This window comes from Sarcophilus harrisii, chromosome 5, assembly GCF_902635505.1.
Source record: "Sarcophilus harrisii chromosome 5, mSarHar1.11, whole genome shotgun sequence".
NCBI lineage: Eukaryota > Metazoa > Chordata > Mammalia > Dasyuromorphia > Dasyuridae > Sarcophilus > Sarcophilus harrisii.
In genome coordinates, this window is record NC_045430.1 from 133277873 (window position 1) to 133299631 (window position 21759).

Consider the following 21759-nt stretch of genomic DNA (forward strand, 5'->3'; position numbering starts at 1 on the left):
AAGGGAAGTAATGGAAGATTACAACTTTTAAAAGCTTTCAACTACTATATATTTTAAAAACGAATATGCTGACTTCAGCTTGTCCTTTAGTAATAGCCCTATAGCTTTCATTTAAGGCTGTTTATTTTGGTGATGCTAACAATTTTATAAGGAAAGAAAACTCACAACTTAATTTTAGCTTTAATACTCCAGGTCTACTGTCATAATCGTATGTACATTAAATGTTTATTTTTGCATTCATTTTATATAACAACATGCCAAAGACAAAGCTAAGCACAAGAATACTGGGGGAGAAAGGGAGGGAAAAGTGACAAAGGAAATTTAAATGGAAGTGATTTTAAAGTAGTAAGTAAAAAGCTTGGCTTTTCTGAGAGGTAGAGAAGAAAAACACTGGAGTAATAAGGAGACATTTACTATGACTTCATAACATTTTCCCACAAAAATAAAAGATGTTCAGTAGCTCTATAGCATACACAGTAAAATTTCTGAGTTTCCTAGGGTTTGTTTTCTTTTTTAAAAAAAGATAACTTAAAAATTCATATCTCCTCTATCAAAATATTTTACCTATTAAGAACTGACAGGAACATATTTTCTAAGGCTTATATCTCACTCTTGCTGTAACAAGTGAAATAAAGTATTTGGGGTTAGGGAGAAAAAAATCTATTTGGCAAGAAAAAAATATGGACTAGGAAAAAAAAATCCTATATCCATAATATCTAATACTGTGTTTAGATGGAAAAGGATATAAGATCCAAATATTAACATCTTAGAACACTAACTATCCAGCCTCCAAATCCATGACCACTCTCAAAAAATTCTGAATCAAAAGATAGGCATTAATTTTTCCCCCTATAGCAAAAGATAAAATAAATAAAACTTACTTTTCATGAAACCAATTTAGTGTCCAAAATAAAATGGAGAAACAGCAGCAACTTTTAGTAAAGACTTATGTCTGCATATACCAGTCTTTGTGTAGAGCTAAATGACCTCACAGGGCAAAGAAACTAAGGCAAACAATGAAAAACAGACTGTACAAACTCTAGTACCAGTTACTGATTTCATAAGCCAATGGAAAATGCCGTCTCAGAATGAGCTGTAAGATTTTAGTTCTGCACAACTGATCAGCTACTCTTTAGTGTAAATATTCCTGCCACAAATTAATTTAAATCTATTCGCTAAAGCAAACATTTGGCACTTATGAACCAACTCCCTCATTAAGTGGCATGACAGTGTGTAATACATAATAGGTATTTTTAGTCCTGGAATGGTTTATGGAACCCCATTTACATTTTTACAAGATAACCCAGATTCTTACTCTTTTATCTCTTTTCCAGCTCTCTATAAATATCTCCCTCAATTAGGTTGATTTACCATAATGTCACACCTATCACATGTAGATTTTAAGAGTATTATTTTTTAAGAATTTTCTTTTTTTAAAGAAAAAAAAAACTAGGGCTCAGAGCATCAACCACACTTATTAAGGAAGTATGCTTCATTTCTTCAAGGAAGAGCAATACTCTTCCTTGCTACTTAATATTATTTAAAATTTTTTAAATCTGCACTTTTATAATTTAAACTTGAACTAAGTTTAGAAAGTCAAACTTTGTTCTCAGCACAAAAAGAAAAAGAGGGAGGAAGGAGGGAGGAAGACACAGACTATAAAAAAACTCTTAGGGAAAGTTATATTTCAAAAAGCATATATGTTCAACTAATTTTGATGATGATTAAAATGATTCACTGGTCCAGATCACTGCACCCTCTCCCCTCAAATCAGAAACAATAGATATATCTGGGATTCTTTGTTTCTTCTCTGCATTGAAAGAGTTAAAAGAAAACAGTGGCAACCAAATAAGCAAACATCGACTAATGTTTCATGAGGGATAAAAGATCATAAATAATGCTGTATGTTTGGTCCATATTTTCTACACATATCTTCTCTTCCAAACGATGATCTTACAGGCAAAAAAAGGGGAAAAAAACCAACAACAATGAATCTTGAAGTTCATCTCTCTGTCCTTGTTACTCAGCCCCATCTCACCTGAATTCATTCAGGAAATGATACTGCATTCATCTTAGTATAAAATTAGTGTCAGAAGAACTGGCTTATTATGTACTTAAGAAATCTGATTGCTCTTTTAATAAAAAAAAATCATAATTCACTGAAAACAGCTTTTGTATTGGTTTTAAATTTAATTTGTTTTTATAACTGAAGAGTTCAATATGTATGGATGTGCCTCTATTTTTAACAACAACACTAAATTTGGGAGTCTGAAGACCTAGGTTTCAGTCCTAACTCCCAACACTTACTACTTGTGTAGGCAAGTAATTTCACCTCCTGAATCCTTGTTTTGTCATTTATAAAATGGAAATAATATCTTTACAACTTATCTAAAGGATCCTAAAGGATTATTGTGATGAAAGCACTTTGGTAAACTGTAAAGCTTAATATTAAAGGTGAGCTGTTATTGTTTACTATCAAAAATTTCAACAAATTATTCCTTAATACCTGGACAAAAAACAAAAAAATTCAGTCCAACTTTATTCAATTTCCACTTTGCCAAGCTTCCAATTCTCTAAAATATTACAGATGTTTTGACTATCATCTCTACCTCAAATCCCAGATAGGGTAAGAGGTGTCTGTGTGTGAGCAAATTTCACTTAGCACATTACACATCCTTCTGCTGCCAATCATTAGTCAACTGTGGGCTAAACATTTCTGTTTCTATTCATTGAAACAATGCTAATCAAGGTTAACTTTTGAGAGAAATCTTAGCATACAGGATTTTAATTCTAGTATTTTTTTAAAATAGGTGTTTGAAAACAATACACTTTAAAAATAAGCAATATATCCTATATCTCTCTAACATCTGCATCTGAAATCTTATCGGTCACATTCAGTCAAGAATGTACTAGATCGATCTCTAATTGGCTCAGAACACCTTCTCATTGGCCTCTATTCCTTGATAGCTAAAGCTTCTCCTCCCTAATAACTGTTGATAGGTACTCCTTATATAAATCTCAAGAAGAGAGGAAAGTCAATTAAATTTTCCTTTAATTTATTCACATAGGAACATCCAAGTATATCCTAAAAATAACAACACAAGTTCTGTCAAACATTATCTATTTTAATGATTACTTAAAGAGGATGATAATAAGATTATGAATTATTTCCAGGCTAATAGCCCTACTACACTTAGCTTTCTCTAATGCTTCTATACTTTGCCATATCTATCACCTCCAAACAGAGGCTAGAAAAGAAAAAGAATTCAGTAAGTGCCCTCTGCTGAAAAATTAACAGAGCAGGAAGTTCAAATTAAATGGTAATGAACTTTGAAACAAGAAGCAAATCAAAGAAATTCATCATAGTAGATAAGCAGCACACTTAGAACCCAACATATTGTTTTCTGAATAATTATCATTGTTTAAGAGAAAATGCATACACACCAAAATGTTGAATCTTAAAGAAATACTGTAAAGTTATTAAAAGTTATAAACTGAAAAGTATCAGTAAAATTTTTTATAAAGATGCTAGACACATAGGTAGGTGGCACATTGAGTAGAGCATCACTCCGGGAGTTCAGAAAACCTGAATTCAAATTTGGTCTCAGGTATTTATTATGTGATCGTGGGCAAGTCACTTAATCCTATTTGCCTCAGTTTCCTCAAATGGGAGAAGTGGACATTCACAGGAGGGGCAAAAATCAAACCAAACTAAAATTAAATGAATACTTAGAAAATTACTATCTATTCTATGTACTTTTCATTGGTCATATAAATCTATTACAATGACCCTTTTAAGGTGTGTCCCATTAAGAAAAAGACCAACAAATTAGAAATCAATCAGTTTGCAAGGAGTCTTTGATCTTTTAAAAAAAAAAAAAAAGAAAGAAAGAAAGAAAAAAAAGAAAGATTTTCTTCAAGAATAAGGAAAACCCTTTTTTAAGTCTTCTAAATACCAGGGAGAAGGTTGAGATATCAGTAACTTAAAAAGCATGAACACACCTCCACAAAAACAAAAGACAGAGATATATAAAAAAGAGGCAAAAAGTTTTAGCCATGTTCCTCCCCTGCTGACTGGAGCGATGCCCTTGCTGAGGAGGGAAGAGGTCCATGCCTTCTCCTTGCCTGTCCTTACCCATACCTGCCTCTCTTATCTATAACCAGGGTCCACTATCTCCTTTAACAAGTCTATAAAGTACCTACTTAGTGCTGAGCATTAGATACAAGTGAAACAACCTGAGCTCATACAGGATTTTTGAACCCAAAGATATGGAAATGCTATTAGTTCACAAGTGGGACTATTCTAGGCATTTCAACCCAGCACTGAAGACGTATTCTCTCCACTATTCCATGCTGCCTCCTTCTGGGGGTGGTTTGTCACAAGCCAATAAAATAAGAACAAAACACTATCAGCTCTAGTAAGAGAGAATGAATCTGTAATAAAAAAGTGGTATGGGTCATTCACACACAGTCTCAAAGACTCCCAGCCTAGGAAGTCCTTAGAGGGAATAGACCAACAGAGAAAGCAACAAAGTTAGAACTATAAATGTTCTGCTATGAGAGGCTATAATACATTTAGGCAAACCAAGTATTAGGAGCCCCCGGGCCTATTCCTGGCTTTATTTACCACCAGCTGTATGACTAGGCAAAAATCAACTATTCTATAACTCAAATTCCAAAGTTAAAATTTAAAAAAAAAAAAATCTAATACAGCGTACAAGAAAGAGCACTGGCTTTGAAGTCAAGAGGGCTTGGATTCAAATATTATCTAGGAGGCTAAGTATATGACCTCAGGCAAAACATTAAACCTCTTTTCTTTGTAAATAAGAGAATTTCACTAGTTGGTGTCAGAGGTCTCTGCCATCTTTAAATGTAGGATATTGTCACAGTGCGATTTAGAAAAAGGAGAAAATAAAAAGCACTTGAAAGTCGTTGGTATTTGAGTGCTACATCACTTCAGATCTAAGTGTTTTTCCACTTCTGTGAGCCTTATACCCACATTAATTTTTTTTTTTTTTACTAAGCAAATGTGCAAGATGGATATGATATTTTTGGTTTATTATTTTTTTCAAATAATATTTTAAATTAATCTGTCCCTCCCACTATCTTTCCCTCCTCACACTGAGCAATTTTTCCTAAAAACCCAAAGCCTAAGAAATAAATATTTTGATACATATCTAATCAGGAAAAATAAATTCTCACATTAAACATGTCCAAAAATATGACTTCTGAATTTTAAGTTCATCACCCCTCTGTCATCTTCATGCTTTTTGGATTCGTGGTTTATAATTATTGGGTCAAAAAGCTGGATATAGTTATAAACCAAGTTGAACAGTCTCTTTCCTGTTTAATTAGGTTTAGGCTTAATGAAATCTTTCCTTTAATTAAAATTTGAGTTTTGAAGGTATTAAAATACCTATCTCTGAGGCCAGTTTTAAACCACATCCTTAAGATTACAGACTAAAAGTAGCCAAGGAAGCCAACAGGCAAAGATGAAGAGGGAGAGCATTCCAGGCTTGGCAGACAACCAGAGAAAATGCTGGCTCTGACAGATGTAAGTCTTTCTTGTGAAAGTTAGGAAATCAGTGTCAATGAATTGAAGAGTAGGTGGGAATTATCAACCTCTAGACAGCATGAAAAGACCTGGGCCTGAGTCTTTATCTCTCAAAATTTTATATGTAACTGCATTTTTTGTATGTGCCTGTATGCTCATACTAATTTTTAAAAAGCCTAACATTTCATTCGTAATTTCCTTCAAGAATAATGAAGGAAATACCTGTGAACTCGGAAAAACATGGCAAATAGCAAAGGACTGGGCAATTTTAGTCTGTCCTTAAGTACTGTTTACTCAAAATGATTAACCTTTATTCTGAGATACTGATCACCTTGATTAAATGCCAGAAACCAAATTGGGCCAAATATGGTTACTCTTCTTGATTTAGCCTCAACCCATCTTTTGCCACTGGATCTAGTTCAATGCTTACTGCATACTTCTAAATGTGAATACTTCCCAAACAAAACAGGATGTTTATTTTGCGTTCACTCAGCAAAGGGGGCAGAAGGGAGAGAAAAGGACACACAGCCAGTTTGTGGGTCCTTCAATAACAAGGTGAAACAAAACAAGATTGTGGAAACTAGGGCTGATAATAACTACTTTTCTGCCACACGAGTTCATAAAAAATCTGTTAAAGGATGAAAAGTGATTTTAAGAGATGGCAAATTCTGAATCTAAAATCCCACTTTCTGGAAGAAGCTTTTGCAGGGGTGCTCAAACTTTTTAAATAGGGGGCCAGTTCACTGTCCCTCAGACTGTTAGAGGGCCGGACTATAGTAAAAACAAAAACTTTGTTTTGTGGGCTTTTAAATAAAGAAACTTCATGGCCCTGGGTGAGGGAGATAATTGTCCTCAGCTGCCGCATCTGGCCCGTGGGCTGTAGTTTGAGGACCCCTGCTTTAGGGTCTTCCCCGGCCAAGATGTCTTTTGTCTCATCTCTTTATAGCCTTAGTGCTTATCACAGTGCCTGGCACTCAATAAATGCATGCTGACTGACTGATTAACCAATCTGTAAGAACAGTATAGTACAGGAAAACTGTCTGAATTCTATCTCTGCTGCTTAAGTTTCAGTCACAGAATATTTTAGTCTTGTCTTTTTCATCTATAAAATGAGGATAAAAGTAGCAGTGTATATTGGCTACAAAGAGTCAAAAATGAAGCTCAAATGTAAGAATACACGAAAAGTACTTTCAAACCTTAAAGCACCACTACACAGATCCCCCTAAAGAAGACAACACCATCTTCCCAGTCACTGAGTCTCAAAACCCAGAAGTCACCCTTGACTCCTCACCACCTCCCACCCTACATATGCAATTTGTTGCCAGGGCCCGTGGATCTGAAATCTGAAACATCTGCTGAACTTTCTCCTTTCTCCCCTCTGCCACTATGCCGAGTGCAGACCCTTATCATCTCATACTGGGCTGCAGCAATGGCCTGCTTCAATTGCTCAAGTCTCTCCTTACTCCGGTCCATACTCCATTCAGTCAGTCACCAAAAAGATTTCCTAAAAGCCCAGGTCTGACCTGATCAATAACTCCAAGAGCTCCCTATGACCTCCAGGATCAAGGTGTCGAGTGCCTAAATAGGAAGACAGCTGTGTTAGTGATATAGGACCGAAAACAAGAGATGTTTTGGAGATAAAACTGACAAGATTTAACATGGGATTGGAGAGGAAAGAAAAAGGAAGTGGTTAAGGGGATTGTGGATCTACATGACACAAGTAGGAAAATTACTTTAGTAGAGAGAAAGAAGAAGAGAAGGGAAAAAACATTTATGTAGTAATGTAGTATGTGCCAGATGTACTGAGAGTTTTACAAATATCTCATTTGATCTTCACAATAATCTTGTCAGATAGAAGCTGTTATTATCCCCATTTTACATTTGAGGAAACTGAGGCAAATAAATTTTCCAGGAATCACACTGCTGCTTAAATCGGAAGGTTAGATTTAAACTCAGGTTCCTGATCCCAGGCCCAGTATTCTATATCCCTTGCTACCTATCTATCAGTATAGACAGAAGTAACACTGAAATAACACTACTCCATAGGACTTCATATTACCCAATCCTTCAAAAGGAAGATTTTTCTTTAAGATGGTAATTCATGTTCAACCTATTCATAATGCATATAATGGCATGGATCATTTAGCAGTATTTCTCCCTGGTTGAGCAACATGTACTAGCCATTCTGAAATATGTACCTTCAGTCAAAAGGAATTTCATTTAGTTAAGAATTACTCTTCAGGGGAAAGGGATCTGTATGTGCAAGAATGTTTGTGGCAGCCCTCTTTGTAGTGACCAGAAACTGGAAACTGAGTAGATGCCCATCAATTGGAGAATGGCTGAATAAATTGTGGTATATGAATGTTATGGAATATTACTGTTCTGTAAGAAATGACCAACAGGATGATTTCAGAAAGGCCTGGAGAGATTTACACGAACTGATGCTGAGTGAAATGAGCAGGGCCAGGAGATCATTATATACTTACACAACAATACTATATGATGACCAGTTCTGATGGACCTGGCCATCCTCAGCAACGAGATCAATCAAATCATTTCCAATGGAGCAGTAATGAACTGAACCAGCTACGCCCAGTGAAAGAACTCTGGGAGATGACTAAGAACCATTACATTGAATTCCCAATCCCTATATTTTTGCCTGCCTGCATTTTGAATTTCCTTCACAGGCTAATTGTACAATATTTCAGAGTCTGATTCTTTTGTACAGAAAAATAACAGTTTGGTCATGTATACTTATTTTGTATTTAATTTATACTTTAATATATTTAACATGTATTGGTCATCCTGCCATCTAGGGGAGGGGGTGAGGGGAAGGAAGAGAAAAATTGGAACAAAAGGTTTGGCAATTGTCAATGCTGTAAAATTACCCATGCATATAACTTGTAAATAAAAAGCTATTTAAAAAAAAAATTACTCTTCAGCATCAGAAATACAGAGGATATGATCTGCTACTTTAGAGAAGACAAAAAAGGTTGGAGGTTATTCGGAATAAAAATATGAGCACATTCTGTCTGCCTAATGTATCATTGAGATCACAAGTAAGCAAATACTACTAGTCTTTGCAACAGTGAAACTATGATTTGTGTGCCACTACTAACTAAATTATGTATCTCTTAATCATAGACTCTCTAGAAAATATGGAAGATTAATATTCAAATTCAAGTTTAAAAATTCAAGTTCAAAAATATTAACATAATTCCCTTTTTAACTTTAACAAATTTTAATGGAGAAACACCGCATATTCCTTCTTTTTTTTCTATCAATGTGAAAACTAAATGCATACATTTAGAAAAACTTTTACTAAAAAGTGAAGCCTAAATCAAGTTATTTAGCTATCAGGCTAAGTAACTTTCTAATTTTTAAAAATTCTTAAAGACATAATCACCTTCCATCATTTACTATAATAAAGTCTAAAGAAATAAAAAACTTAAAAGTTACCTGATCACATTTATGACTGGGGAAAATTCCAAAACAATTATGGGGAAAAAATTGAAGATAATCTTGATAGTATAAAATTAATGCACCTCTAATAGAAAGTCTCAAATGAGAGGGAGAAAAAAATCACTTTATATAAAACATCCCCAATAAATATCTGATATCTAAGGCAAAAAGTGATTTGACTCAAAAGTTGCACAGTGTATTATGGAGCGGAACCTGGAATCAAGAATACTGGTTCAAATCAACCAATTATACTAGTTAGATGAACCTGCTGTACAGGTCACAACTTCTACCTCAGTTTCCTCTTCTGTAAAATGGGGGTTAAAAGAGCACAAATCTCTAGCGTCATGGGAATAAAATGAAAATATTTGTAAAGTGCTTTGCAAATTTCAAAAATGCTATATAAATGCAGAGACAGAGAGAGAACTGAAAAGGAATAGAAAAGAATACATCTGTTTCTCAGTTGTATATGGTACCTTTATTAAAAACTGACTATTAAAGCATAAAAACATTAAAATTGGGGAAAATATTATAGAAATATCTATGATAAAGATCTTAAAGCTCAAATATATAAATAACTCAAATTTTTTAAAATGTATACAACTCATTCCCCAATTAATGGTCAAAAAGCATAAACAAAAATTTTTAAAGGAAGAAATCCAAAATTATACATTGTAATATTAAAAAAAAGCTCTAATCACTACCAATTAGAAAAACTTTGATATATCATCTTACAACTAATATTATCTTCAACCTAGACTGGCTGAAAGGATATAAGAGGAATATGACAAATGTGGGAGGGCATGTGGAACTGCGAACTGATCAAATTTTTTGGAGCAATTTGGAATTATCCCCAAAGAGGCATAAAACTATATATATACCCTTTGACCCAACAATACCTATTATTAGGTCTGTTTCCCAAGGTGATAAGAGAAAAAGTTAAAGAACTTTTATGATCTAAAAGATTTGTAGCAGCTCTCCTTGTAGGGACAAAGGACTGGAAATTTAGGGGATGTCCATCAACTGGGGAAGGGCTAAACAAGCTGTGGTATATGATTGTGATGGAATGCTGTTGTGCTATAAAAAATGATGAGCTAGTTGATTTTAGAAAAAGATGGGAAAACACATAAAAACGAAGAGTAAAATAAACAGAACTAAGAGAACAGCAATATTGTTCTACAATTTTTAACAATTAAGTCATTTTGAGAATTATAAATATTTAAATCAACTACAAAGGACCTATGAGAGAAGATAAAGAAGAGGGAAGATCTACATGCAGAGAAAAACAGATGTAGAGTATGATTTTACTATATATACACACACCCCACACACACATTTTTGTGTCTAATAGTAGCTTTTCTAGGGCAGGGTGAGGAGTGGGGGGACAGTGCAGAACAGAGAACAAAGGAAAATTTAGAAGGAAACACAGAAAAATCAGGGAAATTTTGAAAATGATGTGTTGTTGCATTTATTATATAGTTTTTCTTTTTTAATGTATTTAAAACAAAGGCAAAATAAGAAAAAAACAAAATAGAAAAGAAAAAAATAAGAAAAAATATGTTCTCAGCAGAACATTGGGGAGAATTAAAATTATGTAACAAATTTCCATTTCAAAAAAACATATACAATAGTAATAAAAGACACTATATTCAAAACTGTCTATCTTTTCTTTGCTTCCTTGTAGGAAAAGACACTATATTCAAAACTGTCCATCTTTTCTTTGCTTCCTTGTAGGTTTTCTTTTGTTCTCTGCTGTGCACTTTTTACTTTAATTCTTTTTCTCCCTTTTCACCACCCCTCTCCTTCCCCCAAGCAAATATATTTATGTATATACACTTGCATACAAACATAGCATACACACACACACACACACACACATATATATATATATATATATATATATACACACACACACACATCTAAGGCATTAATATGGCTGACACACTGTAGATTTCTCTTTTGATTGAATCTTTTTTAAGTTTGACTTTGTCTAAGATCAATGATTACTAGCCCTACTTTTTTCTAACAAATTCTACTCCTGTATCATTGTTATCCTGTTTGTGTATATCTCTTATTTCCTATTCCTGCTAAATCTTCTACTTTACTTTTACCTGTTGACTTGCTATTACTTAATCTCTTCTACCTCCCCCATCATGGATCCCTCCTTTATTATTCCCCCCCCATCTTTTCCCTCTCTCTTTATACCATCCCTATAGACCTATACACCTAATCTCACTCCTGTTAAACATCCTGTACCCCACCTTATCCTATGTCCTCCTTCTTCACCCTCTTAAACTCTTTGCCATCAATCTATATACATTATCCCATCCCCATTGATTTATACACCCTTTTATGCCTTACCTTATTCTATTCCTTTCCCCCTTCTTATAGATTTTGAAAAGTACAATATCCTTCTTGTTTTATATATATAAACGTATATTCCCTATTTAACTTATTCCCAATGGGAGTAGGTTTTCAGAACCACTAGCCCTCCTCCCCCCTTCTACTTCCTCTTTCTTGGTTTGTGCTCTTGCACCATTCAAATAGTGTAATTATTTTTGCTTTTTCCTAGCATTTTGTTTTTTTAAGTCAGATCATAGTCAGCTCTGCCCCAGTTTTTCTTTTGGACTATTCAATTCTTGATGTCAATCTTAGAGATCTAGTTTACACTTCCATATTTAAAACAGTTTGTCCTTGTTGAGTCTCTTGAAATTAGCTTTTGATATTGGCTTTTTTATGTTAAATTTTCTATTCAGTTCAGTTTTCTTTGAGGCAAAATCTGGAAAATCTTAAGAATTCACTGAATGTCCAATTTTTTTCATTCAATATTATACTTAACTTTGCTGGATTATGAAATTAATGCAGGCCTAGGTCTTTTAATTAACATATAATATTCCAGAATCTGCAGTCTTTTATTGTAGTTGCTGATAAATCCTGTAGCAGCTCCAGTATATTTGAATTCTTTTTTTGTTTGTTTCTTTTAAGACTTTTTTCTTTGATCTAAATTTAGCAATAATGTTCCTCTGTGTTTTCTTTATAAGCTCTCTTTTTTTTTCTAATTCTAATTTCGACTCTTGTTCTATCACTTTAGGACAATTTTCTGTGATTATTTTTTGCATTGTTGTGTCAAGGTTTTTTCTTTTATCATATCTTTTCAGGTGGTCCAATTATTCTTATGTTTTCTCTTCTTGATCTGTTCTTCAGATCTGTTATTTTTCTTATATGATGTTTCACATTCTATTTTTTTTATTCTTTTTATTTTGTTTTATTATTTTTTGGTCTTCTGTAAATTCACTAACATCCCCTTGCCCAATTCTAATATTCAAAGTCATTTTTTGCTAATTTAGGACTCTCTTTTTCTAGTTAACTAACTTCCTTTTCATAATCTTATTTTTTTTTCTTGAGTTGATTTTTTTTTTTAGCTTTTCCTCAATCTCTCTCATTTAATTTTTAAAGTCTTCTTTTATTTCTTTTACAAATTCTTTTGGGAACAGTAACCATTTGATATTACTCTTTGGAGTAAGGGGATATTTTTTTAACTTCAATATTCTCCTCTAAAGATGAATCCTATTTTTCTTATTCCCACAGAACCCAACTACAGAAAGTTACTTTCTCCTCTGCCTACTCAACTGAACCCAGAGTTTCTTATCAGCAGAGATTCCCCCACAGTCTTCCTTGATTTGGACCCTGACTCTCCTCATCATCTCAAGAGATGAAAAGTTCTGTGGTTCAGGCAGAAACTACCTCAGAAACTAGCCCCAGAACTCCCTGCTTGCTGTTTCAACAGAACTAGCCTGGAGGTGTTTACACAGGTTAAACCTCAGTCTTGGGTTATTTCTTCTAAGACCTCTGTTCTGTTCTGAGAGTTCTGAGTCTTATTTATCTTTCACTGGCTACCTCAGCCCTGAGGTGAAATTTTATTTTGTTTGTGGGGGAAATCTGGAGAGACTAGAATTTTCAATTCTCAATCTTCTATTTATAGTTTGTTTTAATTAAACAGTGTGAAGTAGAAATTCATGGTTTTATACTGCGCCTTTTTTTCATACTGTGCTGTATACTTGGAAATGTTTTTTTTTTTTTTATCTTTTGTATTTAAGTTCAAAATTAATCTTAAAAGAAAATCAAATGAATACTCCAAATCATTAGAGATACACAATTTAAAAAACAACCATGAAGCTTTACCTCAACCAGAATAAAAAATTGAAATCAATGTTAATAGTTTTTCCCCACACCAAAATATTGCCTACTATTTATATTGGATACATATAAGTATTCATATGACTTTTCAAAAAGAAGTTAAGTTTCTTTTGGGGAGGTGGGATAAGAAAAAGGGGAAGGGGAAACTATTTCTTTTTTTGCTTTATATACCCAGTATCTAGTACATAGTAGACACTTAATATGTTCTTGTTGACTGAATGTTGTAGAGGTTTTCTGGGGAAAAGAGACCCACAAATATACTATTCCCGAGTTTTGCATTCATTAGTCCAATTGTTTTTTGAAAACAAGTTTGAAATTATTCAATAAAAATCACTAAATTGTTCATACTCTTTTACGAAGTTATTCCTCTAGTGGTACTATATCCCCAGGAAGTTAAAGACACCAAAATATTTATTGTAGCACATTTTTCACTAGCAAAAAACTGGAAACAATGTGGTGTACCCACCAACTAGTGACTGGTGAAAAAATATAATACAATATATAACTGTATAGTAACAAAAAAAATGGAAAAATTCAGAGAAAACATGCAAATTGAAATCAGAAGAACAATGAGAATAAAATATTTGCTAAATGCAATAAAGTAATTTAAAACAATAAAAGACATGTGAATTCAAACTAAATAAAATGACCAATCTTAACAGATGAAAGACAAAACATCTCCCTCAGCAGAGAGAAAGCTGACTATGGTTACAGAATGTAATGTATGCTATTAGTTATGATGACTTTGTTGATCAGGTTTACTTTGTTACAAAGGTTGGGTTTCTACATGTGTTAAGGAAAGCCTGTTGACAATATATATATTGGGGAAATGACTTTTTTTTAATGCTTCAATAAATAAAACAAATAAATCAAAATGCAATTCTCAGACACCTCTTTCAGAATAACAGTATTTAAATATTATTGAACAGCTGTATTTTAAATTAGGTTCCCTAGGACAACTCAAATTCATTTAAAAATCTTTACTGAAAAGGAATGAGTAGTCTGTACGCACAAGTGAAACTGAAGACAGTTTCATCTTGAAACTCTAGTCAAATTACCCAACATTTCTTATGCCCCCAACATTTAATCACCCTGAATTCATCACATTTAAATACGGGTGAATAAAAATATAAAACGGAGTGAGTAGGAATAAATAAAAACTCCATAAGCTTTCAGTCAGTGTCCCTATTTAAAAAGCAAGTAAATATAAAAATTTAGAATAACAACAAAATGAAATAGCCATATAAGAAGAGGAAATGCCATTTGTCAATGGTTCTCTAGCTAAAAAAAAAAAAAAAAAAAAAAAAAAAAACTTAAAGCTTAGATTCAATGTGACCAATGTTTAACCAATTAAGAAATTAGAAATTTAGACTTCAAACCCCCTGAAAACAGACTGCCAGTTTACCATGCTACTCTTTTTTTAAATAGTATTTTATTTATCCAAATACATGCAAAGATAGTTTTCAACATTTATCTTTGGAAAACCTTGTGTTCCAAATTTTTCTCCCCTTCTGCCTTTCCTTTCCCAAGACAAGCAATCCGATATGGGTTTAAAATGTGCAAATCTTCTAAACATATTTCCATATTTGTCATACTGTACAAGAAAAATCAGATCAAAAGGGGAAAATACAAGAGAAAGAAAAATAAACAAGCAAACAACCACCCACCACCAAATAGGTGAAAATACTATGTTTAATCCTCATTCAGTCTCCATAGCTCTCTCTCTAGATAGATAGCTCTCTCCATCACAAATCTATTGCAATTGCCTTAAATTACCTCATTGTTTAAAAGATCCAAGTCCATCACACTTCATCATAACATAATCTTGTTATTACTATATATAATGTTCTCTTGGTTTCCTCATTTCACTTAGCATCAGTTCATATAAGTCTTTCCAGGTTTTTCTGAAATCATTGTGTTCATCATTTCTTATAAAATAAAATTCCATTACATTCATATACCATAACTTATGCAGCCATTACCCAATTGATAGACACCCCTTCAATTTACAATTCCTTGCCACAACAAAAAGAGTTGCTACAAACATTTTTGCACATATGAGTCCTTTTTCTTTTTTATGATCTCTTTGGGAGACAGACCCTGCAGAGACACTGCTGGATGAAAGAGTATGCACAGTTTTATAGCCATTTGGGCATGGTTCCAAATTGTTCTCCATAATGGTTGCCATCCTACTCTTCAATAGATTCAATATTCAATTCAATAAATATGTCTACCACATTAAAGATACTGTCCCAGGCATTGAAGATACAGCAACAAATTAAATAGCTCCTGCTCTCTCAGAGAAACGCTATTTTTATGGGAAAGACACAACATTACAAGTAAAAGAAATACTTTTTGATAAGGGAAAGAACATAAACAATGAATCTAGGAAAGTTCACAACAGATCTGGTTCTCCAAGCTGAACCCTGAAAGAAGTCCAATATTCTAAGCTGTACAAAAGAGAAGGGGGATCGCTTTGTTAAAATATAGGTGGAAAATGGAATACATAATTTGGCAATTCCCCAGTATTAATGAATCTAGTTCGAAATTTAAGGTTTACAAAGAGTAGTATAAAATAAGGTTGAAAAAGTAGGTAACAATTAAGACTGTAGAGTGACTTAAATGTGGAATTTGTATTTATATATAAAAAACACTGAGGACTCAGTGTTTTGATCTCCTTTTCCATTTTAATATTCTATCTTTGGACGACTATCTCTCCTGAGAAGCAGCAAACATTACTTCGCTTCCATTCAGTAGCTCTCGATTTTGTTGTTTTTTTTTTTCCTTTAAAGGAGTAACTGAAATGGTCATGGTGAAGACTGTTCTATGGAGTACAGGATGGGAAAGCAGAAAGGAGACGTAATGCAAGCCCAGCAACCTGCACATTACTTAGTTACCTTAAAAGGAGGGGGATGAAAAAGTTTATTATGAAAAAAAACTAAGGAAAAGAATTTTAGCGACCATAAAAATACAAAGGGAATCACATTTGAATATGCATATGAATAACCAGAGCACCGTAACTCATGCATATAATTAAAGAAACATTTAAGTACCTACTATATGACAGGGGCAGAGGAAATAAAGACAAAACAAAGAGATCCAAAAGCTGAGGAAATCCGAGCCTGTAAACTGCTTTTTATTTTGAAGGACTCCCTAGGGGTGTTGGGTTTTGTTGATACCTTAAGAACTATGGAGATATAAAAGAGGTAGAAAAAACAAATTGAACTACAACTGTTAAAATAGGAATTCCTGACTACTGTTGAAAATCCTGGATCCCAACAACCAAACTATGTTTGAAATAGTTACTGACAAAGGACAAACTGAACAGCACTCAAGGAAGAAGAGGCTCACTTTATCATCAGGAAGCAGGCAGCAAGGCAGAGAGAAGTGTCACAAGACCCAAATTCATACCCTATTAGTTACTCCAGGGTGGCCCTAAACAAATCATTTAATATCTCTAGTCTTGGCAACCTCATCTAGAAAAGATTTCCTTATTTTCATTCAAAGAATGTTTCCAGAAGCATAGTGCATCAAATCAAGAATCTAAATTTCATTCCCTTTTCAGTCAAGTCATGACCAGGGATAGAATATTTTTTGTCTATGCCTCGTTGGCTTAACTTCATCACACTTATGGGGGGAAGAAGAAATCATTTATGCTTTTAACTGCAGAAACAATGTTTATTACACCTTTAGAGACAATAAACTAAAACACCACAAGATAAAGATTTTTACAAGATAAAGATAGATACATAAATCTATCTAAAACACACACAGTATATATATAAACAGTCCCTGAATACCAAACTCCTTGTTCCCCCAAAGCACTATTTTTCCCATGCTGCTCCCCAGAGAAAGACTTTTAGGGGTTTTGCATCATTGAAAATGGAAGGGAAAAAAAATGCACTTGGCTGTAACAAATCATGGCAACATTTGCTCCACAAAACTCTGAGGATTTTGCAGTATTACATTGATTTTATCTTTGTCATTCAGAACTTTAGCAAAAATAGAGATTACAATACTTTTTCTATCTCATATCACCTTCTTCATTTCTCTTTCTCCTACCTGTCTATGAAATAACACTGTGAAATATCTTGTATGATTTAACATTTTCAAAAAAATTCTGTATTCTTTTCATGAAATTCCATGCCAAAAGATTTCACCATCAAATAGCCTACCAATTGTGGCCTCTACATATTTAGCTTGGTTTGTCCATGGACAGCTGACTCAATCTGATGCTGAGACCATACTGGAAAAATCTTTCCAACTAGGAAGAGTCTGCTGGAACTTGAGTTCTAAAAGGAAGAGTCTTTAAGAACTTGATAATCACTTCCAGATTTAAATGGGATATTTGTAGGAATGGGTCATGTAGTAAAGCTCAAGATATAACCTAAGAGATGGACTGGTGGCCATGAAAATAAGAAAATAATTAGCAATATAAAAGATCCTATATAATCTAAGAAATTCATTTTTAAAATAGAGAAACTAATACAACGAAGTTCTCAATTAAAAACCCAGGTCCTCTGACTCCAAATCTAGACTTGTTCCAGTAACATCAAAGACTTACAAGAAAACCTGAATATAAGAACCATAATAAAATGAGAAAATCTAGATGGGTTGAGATCAGTACTGAAGTAAATAATCCCCATACTGATAAAACCATAGATCCACTGATGCTTAAAGTTAAAAGTAAAGAATTAAAAATGAAAATTGTTAGAGGAGCACTGATAGGGATTGGGAAGCAGTTGAAAACTATTTATACCCTCCCCTTCCACCACCTCAAACACTAAATTGACTTTTTAATCGAGGGGTATTACTTCTAGACCTATATGCCAAAAAGAAAACAAAGAAAGAAAAAAAAGATACCTATACCTAAAACATTTTCATAGTAGCTCTTTCAGTAGCAACAAAGAACTAGATATAAAGAAAGTACCCATTAACTGGGGTATGACTGAACAAATTATGGTATAGGAATATAACAGGATATCACAACCCAAAAAAGTGACAAAAAGAATAGTTTTGGAGAAACCAACTTGAATAAACTGATGCAGGGTAAAGAAAGCACAGACAAACAATTTACATGGTAACAACACTGTATATAAACAATTTTAAAAAACGACTCAAATTCTTGGGGAAAACACAAGGAAAAATCACCCTCGACTAGAGAGAACACTACACATACAAGCAAATACGCAAATACACACACACATAGAGTACTCAATCTTATTCACATCCAAAGGAGTCAAAGTTTAATACAATCTATATATGCAAAATTCCTGAACACATGGAATAATGAGAAATAATCATGTGGCAAGTGCCTTTCGGAAGCCAAGAAAATAGAATGAATACAATTAATACTGCCAATATTTGATTAGCCCTAAAAAAAATTGGTTCTCGTTGGTTAATAAGAGGTACCTCTCAGGCACACAACACATTAATCTCGTGTATTAATATTTAAACCAAAGTGTGAACATTCAATCTATCAATAAGCATTTACTAAATGTCAAATACTATGTTAGGAATATAACAACAGAAGTAGAGCAGTTCACATATAACATAAAACATTTTAAAACAGATCATTATCTCATTGTTCTTTCTGTGAAGTTTAGGGACTTTTGAGGTAGCAAGAAGAAACATGGAATAGAAGTGTATTAATCCAAAAAAAAAAAAAAGATGCTTCATTAGACTTTTTTATTATTATTAGACTTTATTAGACTCATTCTAATCTTAAGATTTTATTTTCAAAAAAAATTTAAATTACTATAAGACTAAAATGACATATTTTAGAAGAATTTTAGGGATTTTAAAGAAAATATTTGTCACTGTTGCATCAGCAAATCAATTACTAAGTGCCAGATATAGCTCAACTATTTAATCTGCAGTTTAAAACATGTATTTTTTTTCATACTTTTGATGAAACAGGAAGAGTCCAACATGTGAGACTATAAATAGGAAATACTTGAAATTATTCTATTATGTACTAGAGTCCCCAAAAAAGCACATGTAGGCAACATGTTCTAAACCTTATTTGCCAGTTATTTTGTTTCTAGCACAAAATAGGAGGAAAAGCCTTAATATTTCAATCATCACATATCTCAAATTTTAAAATGTGGAGAAAAACATTAAAAAAAAATAAAGTATAAAAAAACAAGTAGCTTATGAATGAACCAGGTGGAAAGCATAAAAGCAGTTTGCTTACTATGTTTTAAAGCATCTGTGCTAAAATAAAGTTTAACAATAAAAGCCTGAAGAATACACAGAAATACAGAGAAATCTTATTTATATTAGAAGAGTTCGTTCTCAGATTGAAATATCAGGGATCTGTTCAACCTATGCTAGTTAAAACCTATTCAGAACATCAGAACCTCACAAAAGCAGTGATTCTGATAGGCAGTGAGGAGAAATAAATAATTCTACCAACTGGACACTGAACCAGGCCAAGGAAGATTGTTAATAAAAATGACCTACAAGTTAAAACTAAGATAATTAAAAGAGATAGCAGAATAACATGAAGTTGTCCAGACTTCAAGCCAACAGGCTCAGATTTCCTAATGGAATAAATTCTCCATCAGAAATTGACAAGTAGAGACTGCACTCCTTGTCAGGGATGGTTAAGGAAAGGCCATCATACTAAACTAGTAACCTTAAGAAAATAAGAAAAAGCCTCTAAATGTGTGTATGGATATAGACAGATATACATAAATCTATCTAAAACACACACAATATATATAAACAGTCCCTGAATACCAAACTCCTTGTTCCCCCAAAGCATTATTTCTATGATTAGACTCCCAATCCTCCTCATAACCACATATCATGAAAATATCTCACCTTGAATTAAGGGATTTCTTTTTGTATCTTCAAGATTATTATTTCCTAGTATCATTTAGGAGAAAGGGGAAGAGGAGGCCAAGAAAAGTGGATTAACAAAATCCTATTGGAGAGATTCCTGCTTTTCTAAACCTTGAAAATTGAAGTCATTAGTGATGATTTCAAATGTCTCAATAATATATATTCAATAGATTTTTATCAGTTTCATGGTTCTTCATGGACATTAAAAAAAGTCACCACCTACCAGCCAGTCTTTTCTACTGAAATGCACTTCCCATTTACCTATGTTCCTCCTAAAGTCAAGTAGGATCCTGTCACCTGATTGTTATTAAAATCTGTCATACTTATGTCATACTATCCTCTGAGAATCGAGAGGACAAGGCCACCTCTGCCCCCACAATAAGTCATGAAGGTAATGTGTCTTCGTTCCATGTTATGGAATATTATTGTTCTGTAAGAAATGACCAGCAGGATGAATACAGAGAATCTTGGAGAGACTTACATGAACTGATGTCGAGTGAATTGAGCAGAACCAGGAGATCATTATATACCTCAACAATGATACTGTATGAGGATGTATTCTGATGGAAGTGGATTTCTTCGACAAAGAGAAGATCTAACTCAGTTTCTATTGATCAAGGATGGACAAAAGCAGCTACACCCAAAGAAAGAACACTAGGAAATGAATGTAAACTGCTTGCATTTTTGTTCTTCTTCCCGGGTTATTTATACCTTCTGAATCCAATTCTCCCTGAGCAACAAGAGAATTGTTCAGTTCTGCACACATATATTGTATCTAAGATATACTGTAACCTCTTTAACATGTATACCCTGGGGAGAGGGGGAGGAGGGGGGAAGGAGGGAGGAGAAAAATCGGAACAGAAGTGAGTGCAAGGGATAATGTTGTAAAAAATTACCCTGGCATGGGTTCTGACAATAAAAAGTTATTTTAAAAAAAATGTGTCTTCGTTCCAATTCAAAGTTTCTGCTTGCTGCAAGTAATCTTATGCAAAGGAAAGCATTAGTTCAAAGTTTTCTAGATAATCTTTAAAAGTGAAATGAACTATCCAGACAGCAGGGTATAGTGAAAGAAGACCTTTCCTCAAAATAATCCCATGAGGCTGATAAACCAATTCCAATTTTACAAATGAAGAATTTGAGTTCCTGAGTAGTCTTGTGACTTGCCCAAAAGAACAAAGCTTAGTTAATGGATGAAAAGGAATTCAAAACTCCATAATAATTAATAAGAAGTTAGCATTTATGTTGCACCTTGAGGTTTGTAAATCATGATTTATTTACCTCATTTGATTCTCAAAACAGCAGTGTGAAGAAAATGTTATTAGTCCCATTTTACAGATGAGGACTCAGACTTAGCTTATACAGCTTAAGCAATATCTGAACTGAGGTCTTTCCCACTCCCAAGTCTACTCCTCTTCCTCAAAGGATCACCTAGCTGCTTCAGACTTCAAGTCCAGGGTTCTTTCCACTGTCACCAATGCTGCCATTTTATGTGCTTTAGAATATATAATGACAGATATGCTTTAATTTCTGGATAGTAAAAAGGGAAAGAAAAAGGGATGCTAAAAGCATCCTTGACAAACCTGGTATTGTATCATTCTGCCTACATAAATAGTAGGTGCTTAATATTTTGGGTTTCTTGTGTGTGTGTGTGTGTGTGTGTGTGTGTGTGCGCGCGCGCGCGCGCTTTGATAAACTGATTG

At 33.6% G+C, this 21759-nt stretch overlaps 1 protein-coding gene across 2 annotated transcripts in view; it reads right to left on the reverse strand.

The window, feature by feature from the left end:
• LOC100928830 (protein FAM107B) overlaps nt 1-21759 on the reverse strand; it is a 79803-nt gene that overhangs the window by 49500 nt on the left and 8544 nt on the right. Inside the window, exon 1 of one of the 2 annotated variants that reach the window (XM_031938611.1) lies at nt 882-1417. The exons of the other annotated variant lie outside the window; for it this stretch is intronic. Coding sequence (XP_031794471.1) covers nt 882-888 — 7 coding nt within the window. The 5' untranslated portion in view covers nt 889-1417. Of the gene's footprint in view, nt 1-881; nt 1418-21759 lie in introns of those variants that run through there. 2 annotated transcript variants of the gene reach the window in all.